This window comes from Spermophilus citellus, assembly GCF_964194105.1.
Source record: "Spermophilus citellus genome assembly, chromosome: X".
NCBI lineage: Eukaryota > Metazoa > Chordata > Mammalia > Rodentia > Sciuridae > Spermophilus > Spermophilus citellus.
In genome coordinates this window covers 77251114-77263771 of record NC_138190.1, presented here as the reverse complement: position 1 = coordinate 77263771, position 12658 = coordinate 77251114, and the positions used below count along the sequence as shown (strand labels likewise).

Below are 12658 nucleotides of genomic sequence, written 5' to 3'. Positions count from 1 at the left end.
GAGCCACATCCCCAGCCCAAAAGAAGATATTCAATTGGCTTAAACATATATGAAAAAAATATTCAGTGTCATTAACAATCCATAAAATACAAATCAAAACTACAATGAGAAATAATCTCACCCAAGTTAAAATGGTATTATTGCTTCCACGATCTGGTGCAGATATTTCCTCTTGTGAGATACAAAGTTAGGTGGTCCACTTTCAGAATATAGTATTTAGACCCTCATTGTATCCAACTGAAGCCATTTTAATTATAGCTCTCCACTTTGCTCACCACAATTATAAAATTATCTAATCACATAAATTGTAACCCTGAACTCCTCGACTCTGGGTAAAGCGTAACACTGTTTTATGGATAAGAATAGGCAGTCTGACCAACTAGGTGTGTTATGCTAGACAGGTTAGGTAGCACTCCCTTCTGGCAGAAGTAAAGTTTGCCTTGCACACCCACCTTTGAACACATGTTTAATTTCTTGTGGCACCTCAGAATTTCTAACACTCTGAAGTTCATCATTCTTAGGATTCATCTATGGGTTATGTCTCCTATACTCAGGAGGACCAAGTTTCTGTGCCACTTAGGTGCTGTAAGTTCTACTCAGAAGATGTTGTGTATTGTTAAAGCAGGAAAATGTTTACTTCTTTGGGAAAATTATCAAGGTGGATCAGAGGAAGCTAAAATGTCATAGGGGCTTCCCAGGAATTAACTGAAACAGAAATTCTGCACTTGCAAACTGATTCTACAGAGTTGAGAAGAGGGAAAGATACTTTTGTTAGAAATTGGTAATCTGAGCTCTTATATAAATCTTACTATCTAGGGGTCTTGGGTTCATTGTTTCTACTCAGCAAAGAATTGAAAGACTGGACACAAAAGGAACAAAAAAGCAGTGGGTTTATTGCAAGAACAAAAGTTCAAAATATCACATTTCTTCAAAGAGAAGGGGCTCTAGGAAGTACTTACTTGTAATTTTTATGGACTTTGGGTTTTCATCCCTTTTCTATCTCCTCCCCTCTCCATTCTTTCCTTATTATCACTTATTGGTACTCCCTATGTCCAAATATCTATTTTAGTCTTACTGTTGGATCCCCCACTTGTGTCCATAAGAATGGAAGTGTCTGCGTGATCGGGTGCCCTTCATGTCTATAAGCACTTTCATCAGCCAGAAAGTTGACCTTATTGGGGGATACTCTTTGTGCCCTTGTTATCTGGACCTGCCCCTGTCTGTACTTTCCTCTTTTGCCATCTTACCTGACTGCCTATACAGTTCTAAATTTTCCTCAATGCTTCCTCTCAGAGGATACTTGGAATACTCTTAGGAGTTTGGATGATGACCCATCTGACTATTTCAGCTTAAAAAGAGGTGTTGTAAGCTTGAGTCTAGGTGTCCTCCTGAGCAGAGATCAAGGTGAAGAGGTATTGACATGAAGATCCCAAGGTACTTGGAAAAACTGGCAAACTCATTTATGCAGGGTTTCATCGGTAGAGTCATTCTTTCAATCTTACTATACAGTTAGATATTGCAACAACAAAGTAAGGTTAGCACTAAAGCAATTATTATTTTTTATTAAACATAACAGAAAAATATCATTGTGAATATGGAGAAACAAACAGATAATAATTACAGTGATGATTGGTATCAATAGTTGTTATATATGGAACATCAATTAGTCTGTTAACTATAAATTATGAATAGATTTTGTATTGATTTATTTGATGTTGATTATGTGTCAATGAATCTTTAACTACAGTATTGTGATCAATGGCATATATTAAGGGTTGTAAAGTTATATACATGTGGAGTAAAGATAATGGTTTGAGGGCCCATATTATAGTAACATCATCCACTATCACCCTGTGAATGGAAAATCTCTAGGTATATGATAAATTCAGCCAAAGAGCAACTTGAATAAGAATGTTTATATCAGATTGATTATTACGTGGAAAGCCAACATGTTGAGTAGATACTTCACAGCATATAGAAAAGTTAAGCACAGTGTACAGAGTGAAGTCACATAAACTAGAGAAATGGTTAAGCATAAGGACTCCATCTGCCTACTCAATCATTAAGATGAGGAATAGGTTACATTTATTTTAATACACATGAGTATTGATTAAACAAAGCAAGAAAATATGAAAATTACATTAAACATATATTGATTAATTTTAATAATGCTGTATAGTCCAAATACAAAACAGATCAGAATATTGTGTATTAAGTGGCCATAAAGTGATCTAATCAATGATAGGGATATCAGTAGCAAATTAATTCTCTAAAAATGATATCATTTCCAGCAATTACCAGTCATTGCACTTTTTTCTGTATTAAAGTACCCATATTTTTAGGGAGCATACAGTCCAGTTACACAACATGTTCATATTAGTGTCTATATTCAAATTATCAAGAGTAGATTTATTGAATAAGGTCAGGAATTGCTTATCCATGTTAACAGTATCTTGCTGAGGCAGGATTGTTGTGGGAAGCCATTGGGCCTTAGTTGTTAAAGCTACCTCTTTTCTAGCACTGTGAACTCTACTGGCCAAGTTCTCAAGGTCAACTGAATTTACTATACGCAAACCACTTCCAGCTCCACAAAGCACAGTATCACACCAAGTTATTTTTTCTGATTACATTGTATTAAAATAGGAAAATTCAAATTAGGGAGGACACATTTTTTGTTACCATTATATGTAAAGTTATCTTATACCTGTGTCTTTGTATTTTAGTCTTAGCAAGTGAGATATGCATAGTATTGGATGGAGTTAAAGGCATTTTTTGAATTCAGGTGTATACTAGAGTCCAGGTTTTCAGGGTAAAGTTCCCTATAAGATATTTCTGTTTTCTGCTCATGGTCATAATTAGTTTTTTTCTGGAAATAGGGAAATAGACTTAAGTATACATGAATATAAATACACACAACTGGGTGTCTATGATTAATTAGGTAACAGTTAAGAATAGCCCATGTTTAGGACCCCAGTCTTGTGGAACTGTTACCATTAACACAACAGCAAGTAGTAAAGTCATTGAAATTGTAATCAAAAAAGACTGATAAAATCAAATATATCACTTAGCACTTTTAAATAGTTACTTCAGATCTTCTGTTGGTTCACATATGTAGTGTTCTTTAAGAGATTCATTTGTGGTGGACTCAATATGGAGTCTCCAGGCCTTAAGACAGTTAAAGTGTATCCAAGAGTCTTGTCCTGCTACATAGGTAGCTAAAGAGGTGGCATGATTATATAGTAAGGACCCCCCTCTCACTTGATGTTCAGTAGTCCCTTATTTGGTCTAGAGTTTTTACTAGGACAAAATCCCCTGGAGAGACAAGAAGGGGCCCTTGATGATCTCCTTCAGTATATTTTTGTTGGATATCCATAAGAATCTGTTGAAACTCGTCCTAATGAGTTACATGGGATACTACTTTACAGGTCTGAAAATACGAAAGTAAATTGCTAGATGAAAATGGCCTTTCATACAGGGACTCAAATGGAGTTAGACCCTGTCAGCCAGAGGTATTTCTAAGATATATTAGAACCAATGGTGTAAATTTAACCCACAGTACCTGGGTCTCCTGGAGTAGTTTAGTTAATGGCTTTTGAGAAGTTCATTAATATTTTCTACTTTCTCCAAGGACTGAGGCCTGCATGGGCAATAAAGATGAAACTTTATTTCTAATGAAAGAGAGAATTTTTGTGTTATTTCTGCCTTAAAAAATGGTCTATTGTTTTCTGAAGTCTGAGAGATACTTAACCAAGAAATACTTTCCTGAAGGAGAACTTTTACATCTTTTCAAGGCTTTTTAGTTTTACAAGGAAAAGCTTCTATCCACAGAGTGAATATATCTACCAGAACTAGTAAATATTTTGAATTTGGACCCCAGGCATATGGGCAAAATTGGTCACTTTGTCTCCAGATAGCAACCCATCATTTGGTGTCTGGGAAGGTGAAGACATTTAATAGAAGGATAAACCTATTGGTAGATTTCACAACTTTGGATGATCTGTTGGACTTCGCCTTTCAAGCCTTTTCTTGAAACATTTTTTTTTCTTTTTTCTTTGTCCAAATCAGTTATTTATGATAGAAGAATGCATTTTGTTTCATTATACACAAATGGTCCACAACTTTTCATTTCTTTGGTTGTACACAATGTAGAGTTGCACCACATGTGCAGTCATACATGTACCTAGGGTAATAATGTTCATCTTATGCCACCGTCATTCTTGCCTCCATGGTGCTTCCCCTTTCCTCCCTCTCTTTTGCCCTGTTAGAGTCTGTAAACAAGTCAAGATGGTGCCTGGCATTTTACCAGAGGGAGTGGTTTGAGAAGTAACACCAGCGAGCCATTAAGATGATAGAGATTCCTTAATGACTGACTGCTGTGTCTAGATTATGTCAATTAAGATAAGCTGTGTGTAATCATTAAGATGATGCGGATTCCTTATTGGTTACTGCTATATCTAGTTTATGTTAATTAAGTTAAGCTGTGTATTCAGTTATGTATATATACCCTTGCTATCCTACAATAAAGTGGCTCCCGCTCCTGCTGTATCAACCTTCACAAGTTCCTTGTCACCCCCCCCCCCCGTTAGTTTGCCCAGCCAGACTGCGGCATTGCCCAACCAGACTGCGGCATTGCCCAACCAAAGTTCCCCCATTTTCCCCATGTCCTCCCCATATTGATCAGCATCTACTTATCAGAGAGAACATTCAGCCTTTGTTTTGTGGGAATTGGCTTAATTCACATAGCATGATATTCTCTTAACTCCATCCATTTATCTGCAAATGCCATAGTTTTATTCTCCTTTATTGATGAGTAATATTTCATTGTGTATATGTACAATAGTTTATTTATCCAATCATGTGCTTAAAGGCATCTAGGTTGGTTCCAAAGTTTAGCTATTGTGAATTGAGCTGCTATGAACATTGATATGGCTGTGTCATTATAGTATGCTGATTTTGAGTATCCACCAAGAAGTGGAATAGCTGGGTCAAATGGTGGTTCTATTCCAAATTTTCTAAGGAATCTTCATATTGCTTTGATAGTGGCTGCAGCAATTTGTAGTGCCACCAGCAATGTATGAGCATACCTTTTTCTCCACATTCTCCCCAACACTTATTATTGCTTGCATTCTTGATAATTGCCATTCTGACTATAGTGAGATGAAACAATAGAGTAGTTTTTATTTGCATTTCTCTAATTATGAGAGAAATTGGACTTTTTTCATTTATTTGTTGATCAATTGTATATTTTCTTCTCATACGTGTTTAAGTTCTTTAGCCCATTTACTGATTGGGGTTTTATTTTGAAGAAGAACTCAAACTATCACTATTTGTTGATGACATGATTCTATGCATAGAGGATTCAAAAACTCTACGAGAAGACTTCTAGAATTAATAAATAAATTTATCAAAGTAGCAGGATATCAAATCAATGCACATAAATCAAATTTATTTTTATACATCAGTAATGAACCCTCAGAAAGAGAAATTAGGAAAAGTAACCCATTAACAATAGCCTAAAAATACTTGGGAATCAATCTAAAAAAATGTTAAAAGACCTGTACAATGAAGAAGACCTTAGAAGATGGAAAGATCTCCCATGTTCTTGGATAGGAAGAATTAATATTGTCAAAATGGCCATATTACCAGAAGTGTTATACAGATTTAATGCAATTACAATTAAAATCCCAACAACATTCCTCATAGAAATAGAAAAAGCTATTATGACACTCATTTGGAAAAAAAATAAGAAACCCAGAGTAATCAAAGGAATCCTTAGCAAGAAGAGTGAAACAGGAGGCATCACAATACCAGACGTTAAAATGTTAAAATATATTACAGAGATATAGTAAACAAAGGCATGGTATTGGCACCAATATAGACATGTAGACCAATTGTACAAATTAGAAGACCCAGAAACAAACCCACATGAATACAGTTATGTCATATTAGAGAAAGGTCCCAAAAACATACATTAGAGAAAAGATAACCTCTTCAAAAAATGGTTCTGGGAAAACTGGAAATATATATGCAGCAAAATTAAATTAAACTCATATCTCTCACCATTTACAAAGCTCAATTCAAAGGGGATCAAGGGCCTAGAAATTATCCCAGAGACACTGAGCCTAATAGAAGAAAACCTAGGTCCAAACTATCATCATGTCAAATTTGGTCCTGACTTCATTAAGCAGATTCCTAAAGTGCAAGAAATAAATGAAGAATTATTAAATAGGATGTATTCAAATTAAAAAGTTTCTTGTCAGCAAAGGAAACAATCAATAATGTAAAGAAAATATTTTTTATTAAGCTAAGACCATTATCTCTTCGAAAGTGGTAAAGGTGATGGAACAACTTTAAAAATTTCCATTGTGATGAATGAATAAGTAATAGGATACCCTTGGGAGAAACCCACCATTCTGTATGATCTAATGGGTATCCTGTATTAACAGCCTGTTGAGTCTCCTCTGTCAAATGTTGATGGCTTTTGGAAGACATTTTCCCCCCATAGGAGCAGAGCAAATTATTTTCTTATTTCCTTTATCTATTGAGTTCTCTCCCTTCTGATGTCTAAGAACATGGATAACTGCTTCACGGGATGGCAGGGAAATTGCTTCTAGGAGATGAAGAATCTTCCTGGTGTTTTTTTTTTAAAGAGAGAGTGAGAGAGGAGAGAGAGAGAGAGAGAGAGAGAGAGAGAGAGAGAGAGAGAGAGAGAGAGAATTTTTAATATTTATTTTTTAGTTCTCGGCGGACACAACATCTTTGTTGGTATGTGGTGCTGAGGATCGAACCCGGGCCGCACGCATTCCAGGCGAGCGCGCTACCGCTTGAGCCACATCCCCAGCCCTTCCTGGTGTTTTAAACAGGAATACTAGCAGTAGTGAATAATCCGTGTTCCTTGCAGATAGGTGCATGAACATGATGTATAAGAAAGATATACTTGGAATCAGTATCTATGTTGAATCATTTATCCTTAAAAAGTTCCAGTTCTAGGTGGGAGAAACTAGTTTCACCAGGTGGTGCTGGTATTGGTGAAAAGTGTTTCTTATTCAAGAACCTGAAAATCTGTTACCACTGAGTATCCATCAATCACTAATGCATTCCCATTGGTGTACAGGGAAGATCAGGCTTATCTATATCATGATCAGATAAATAACATCTGGCAGCATAAATTTCCAATAAAATATTCTCACAAGAGTGGAGAGGTTTTCTTTTTTCCCCCCTTTCCTCGGATAAGAAAGAAGTTGGATTGAGAATCTGAGAAGTCTTTAAGGAAATTTCAGTTCCTTCCAACAAAAGGTCCTGATGTTTGTGTATATGGCTATCTATTAACCAAATACTACTTATAGAAATTGGGATTTTTGCTATGTTGTGGGAGGTAAGTACAGTCAGACACCCTCCCAGAGTAAGTTTGCGTGCCTCAGAGACTGAGTCCCTGTGCAATCACAGCTCTAGTACATTCAAGGCCAGCCCTTGGTGACTTTGTGCAAATCTTTACATAGGTAATGTACAGTCTGAGGAGTGCCCCCCAACAATTGAGTAACTATTTTCAGCACCACTCCCTTATTTTCTGTTGCATATAATTGAAATATTTCCTGAGCAGGTAGACTCAAAGCAGGTGCCTGGTAAGTTATATTTGTAATGTATTGAAGGTCTTTTCTTGCCACTGGAATCTAGTTAATAATTGGCCCGTGAAAGTCCCCGTGCTTCCTAAAAGCATTCATAATAGGGTCATACACTTTCAGCATATCCAGGGATCCAAATTCTACAGTAGCCAGTTCCCTGAAAAGTGATGAGTTTGACTGTCTGACAAAAGGGACATGAGTGTATGGGTTGAATATTTTCTGGGCCACAATTTTGAGTTTCACATTCCACTATTATTCCCAAGTAGGTAACCTGGGGTAGGCACATTTGAGCCTTCTTTTAGGATACTTTATATCCCTCGTTAGCCAGGAAATTGGGAAGAGAGCCAGTCCCTTCAAGGATAAAATTTTTGAAGTTCTACATAAGAGAAGGCCATCTACATATTGAAATAATACAGTTTTACTTGTTTAAACACTGTTTAACAACCCGTGAGGTCCTGTACCAATATTCCCAACAGATGAGGGCTCTCGATGAATCCCTCGGGGAAGGACTGTCCAAGCTACCTGTCTACCCTTAGAGATATAAATCCCATAGGTAAATAGTGGCTGGTTCCTTGGATGCAGAAGAATGCAGAAAAAAAAATGCATTCGTTAAGTTCAGGACATTATGATAAGCAGCTGCCTCAGGGATCTGCGTTGGGGGAGCATATGGATTTGGAACCACAGAGTTTAGAGGAACCATTGCATTAATGATTATATGAAGATGCTAAACTAACCTCAATTTATGGAGGCCCTATGGGATCCCACATATAGGAGAATGATAAGGGCTAAAGCATTCTACCAAAAGTTCCATCATTTTAAACTCCCTTTCTAGCTTTAGGTTTTCAGGGACACTATTGTTGGTAAGAAAATTTGGAAGAATTCTTGAGATGGATTTCAACAGGGGTTGCAGTTGTGCTCTTCCCACTGTATTGTTATTTGACCAAACCGTGGGGTCCACCTCTGTGTTTTTAAAGTTAGGTGGCTCTATTCCACAGTTGGCAACAACAACTTGACGCTTAATTGAGATAATAGGTCACTTCCTAGGATAGGGGTTGGGGCCTGTGGCAAACTGAGAAGAGCAACAAAGGGGAAAATCCTTCCATTAACAAGCAAGAGGTCCAGTAAAATACTGCTCAAGGAGCCAGCCCAAGGTGCCCAGAATGGTCACTTGTGAAACGGAAAGTCTGAGCTCGGTCTGGGATGTTGTATAAAATCCTGAATATTTTGTGATGATTACTAGATGTAAATTTAAATTCAGGTATCTGAGTAGCTAAGCTTTTGTCCAAGGTGATTTCTTTATTGTGGAACAACTCTGCCAATATTTGGGTTGCCTGCATTAACTTTCATGTTCCCCGATAATTCTGCTAGTATACTCATAACGTTGAGCAACCACTTCCTGTTTTCTCTCACTTTCTGCTCAACTGCAGACACCTTTGGGAGAAGGGGTCGTCTTCTTCAGCATGATGCAACCACCCCCACCAGTGACTTTCATAGATCCTGGCACAAGGAAGTGGTCAGATATTTGTTGAATGAGTAATCTCCCAGTTTGTACTCAAATGGCTTGAGGATATTTACCCACAATTAATGATTCAGTACTCAGTCTCCAAAATGCAATGTGGTGGGAAACTGCCTCAACATCTAAACAACACACCTATTTTGATTTTTCTACTGATATTCCAAAGTCATTCACCTGAAAAATAAAAATTTATAGTTTTGTTGTTGTTGTTTTCAAACTTACTAACAGCCTTCCCCTACCCCATGTCAAACCTGGGCCCTGCCTGCTGCCCACCAGCACCACCACATGTCCAAATGAAAGCCAGGAATGGTGTGCCATTTCCCAGTTGGAAGGTCTCTATTACCTCTGAAGGTGCTCTGACCTTCACCCGCTCAGCCTCTCAAGGGTACTAAAAAAGCCAGCTGGATGAACCCCCCACCAGGAAGCAGAGATGGAAACTCCGGACTAGATGTTTTTCTTCAGGTCTGCATGTTAGGCACAATAAAAGTTATGACTGCTGCTGTGACCACTTTTGATACTGAAATGGTATGAGATAAAATCACTTAAAAGGAAAAATAAAAGTCAGTATTATCTGTTTCCTGAGGGCCCATTTTTGACATGTACTGTTGTTTTGTTCACTTGCCTTCTTTTCTTTTTCTAATAGTGGTCTGAAAGTAGTAAGTATGGGTACTTGGGACTGCCTTTAATCACAGAGCTGTTTTGTTTCACACTTAGTGCTCAAATCGTGGGGCATGGGAGGAGCAGGAAAATGATGATGATAAGTGATCAAGTGATTTCTTTTCCCTGCACTGTGCTAATATTTTAAAATATCCAGAGGAATTCAATAGCTATGCCAAATTAATTTAAAATTCATGATTTAATAATGGTAAACCTGTTCTTTCAGGGTTTTTTATATTTATTTTTAGTTGTGGTTAGATACAATATCATTCATTACTTAATTTATTTTTATGTGGTGCTAAACCCAAGGCCTCGCCCTTGCTAGGCTAACTAACTTTCTACCGCTGAGCCACAAAACCCCAGCCCCTGTTAGTTTTTTGTTTTGGGTTTTTTTTTTTAATTTTTTTTTTGTTTTTGCTAAAATTGTTTCTGCAAGAGAACCAAAAGGAAATTACAAATCACAGTCTTCTCCATACAGTTATGTAATAATGAGGTGGCCTGCTTTAAGAAAAATCAGACAACATTGATAACAGTTGAAAGCAGGATGAAATGATTTATTGAGAAATTGACCACTTGCCAGATAGTCTTCAATGTTTTATAATTATTTTCATGCTTTTCAATTTAAAATGAAAGCCATTTTCTAAAGAGTTCAACTAATTCAACAGGGAATTCAGAATACTAACTGTGGTCCTGGTCATCAGAAATTTTATGTTCAGAGTTGGGTGCTAGCATGTATACTGAAACTTTGGAGGCAGATGCTAAGATCGTATTTAGAAATACACAGATCTTGTAGGTTACTCCTCAAATCTTGGGTAAAGGGTCATGTATTTTTTCTCATGGCGAGTCCAATATTGAATGTCTATTTTTCTAACTGCCCTTTGGAGACTAGGTCACACCAAAGGGCATCATCATCTCCTCAAAGGGACTTCACCTGCAGCACAGGCCAGGTAGTCCCTGGAGAGAGATCCAAGCCGCTACTCGCCCTGGGCTGCGGAGGAGGCATCTGGGACGTCAGGGTCCTCCTCCTCAGCAACGCTGCTCTTCTTATCCACAATAGCACAAACAGGAGTTTCAGCTGGGCCCATCCCAGGGTTCTTACCCTCTTCCTCCTGAAGGTCTTGGCCCTCAGTGCCGTGTGCCTTCTGGGGATGACGGATCGGGTTGTTGGGACGCCGGGATCCGTAGCGTGGTGGTGGCCTCTGCTGAGGGCCACCTGCTTTGCGCCTGCTTTCCTTATTTTCTGCCTCCAGGTCCTCAGAGATGACCGGTGAGGTTCCTGGCCCCTGAGGCATTCCTCTGCCCCTGGGTCGACTCAGCAAGTAGCTGGGGCCCAGCCCCCTCCTCGGTGTGACCTCAGGCTTTGAGGCTGGTACTGACCAGGCCAGGTGAGAGGCCCACGGGCCGTGGGGATGAGGGAGGAGCGATGGACCGAGGGCCAGGACCTGCGGCCTGCGGAAGGGCGGGAAGCGCCACAATGATTGATCTTGAGGTCGACTGGGAAGGTAGCGCCGCGGGGCCTGGGCTACTGTGAAGCATGCGGTGAAGCCCGCGTAGCTGTCCTCGCCTTCATCCAGATGGTCCTTGGCATCCCAGGATCTTCCCAGTGGTGGCTCACGGTGATTAATGTAGCAGCCTGGGCGGAAGCGCGGACGGTTAGCCGCATAGCGGCTGCCCTCCACTGGAGCACCTGCGGGTCCAGTAACGTTAGCGGCCTCGGTGCCCCGCTCACCTTGCACTACATCGAACTCAACCGTCTCTCCATCGCCCACGCTGCGTTGATACTTGTGAGGATTGTTCCGAGTGATAGCAGTTTGGTGAACAAACACGTCTTCCTGAGTATCATGCCTGCTGATGAAGCCATACCCATTCTTCACATTAAACCACTTGACTGAGCCTCGCACCCTCTTGGCGATGACCTTCTTGGGAGCCTTTCCCTTGGTGCCCCCTGCCACAGCGGCCTTAGTGATCGGGTCCCCGCTGAGGGTGCCGGTGACTAGGGCCCCTGGAGGGTCTCCGCTTCCCAGTGATATGAGCTGTTCCTGTGTGGCTTCGGGAGAGATTGAAGCGGCCATCTCTGTGGAGGTGCCCTCTCCAGCTTCATTCATGAGGCCGTCTTTGTTTGCTCTCTTTTCTCTAGAGAGTCTGGGGGGAAATTGGGCCCTTGGGAGCTAAGGGAAGGGGTACCTTCCTGAGGCGAGGGCTGGCCAAGGGAAAGGACTCTCTGGCTTCACCCTGAGGCTATTGGAGAGGCCCGTCGTGTCTCCCAGGGAAACAAGAAGTAGACCAAACAGTGGCTGCTGATGACGTCTCAATGGGGGATACTAGGAGCTCCAGCTGGTGGGGGAGGGGCAGATGCACTCCTCCCCTTGCTCCCAGCCCCAAGACAAAGCACAGCTAAATCCCTCTTGGAGGTGCAAAAGATTTGATTCTCCAGGTTGAGGTCTCTTTGAAGGTCCTCTTGCTTCCCTGAGCAGATGTGAAGAAATGACCCAACATCCATCTCTCAGGCACAGTTGAGGAAATTCAGTCTCGTGAGGGCCCTCTCTAAAGATCTCCACAAAACCCTTGTTTTCTTCCAACCCCTTTTGTCCTCAACCACCTGGGTGAGGAATTTTATGTAACTTTAGACATAATGACAAAGGCATGACATCAAGACCCAGAGAGAGAGTGAAAAGACCCATGTGTGTGTGCACACGTGCGCGCTTCTGTGTTTCCTTCAGAGGAACAGCGAAAGCCTGACAGGGATTGAATTCTTGTACTGAGAGAACAATAAACTCCCCCAGGCAAAGAATACCTCAGACTAGCTTTAGGTTGCAAAGCTGAGTGGAAACACTTTTGTACCTGGATTATTCTGAAAACTCTA

At 40.1% G+C, this 12658-nt stretch overlaps 1 protein-coding gene across 1 annotated transcript; it reads right to left on the bottom strand.

Moving 5' to 3' along the window:
* Positions 1-10769: 10769 nt before the first annotated feature.
* On the bottom strand, positions 10770-11900 carry LOC308639454 (Y-box-binding protein 3-like; the record flags this gene model as incomplete). Its single annotated transcript, XM_081277699.1, has 1 exon — positions 10770-11900. One exon carries the CDS (start codon positions 11898-11900, stop codon positions 10770-10772), a length of 1131 nt encoding a protein of 376 aa, XP_081133825.1.
* Positions 11901-12658: the final 758 nt, after the last annotated feature.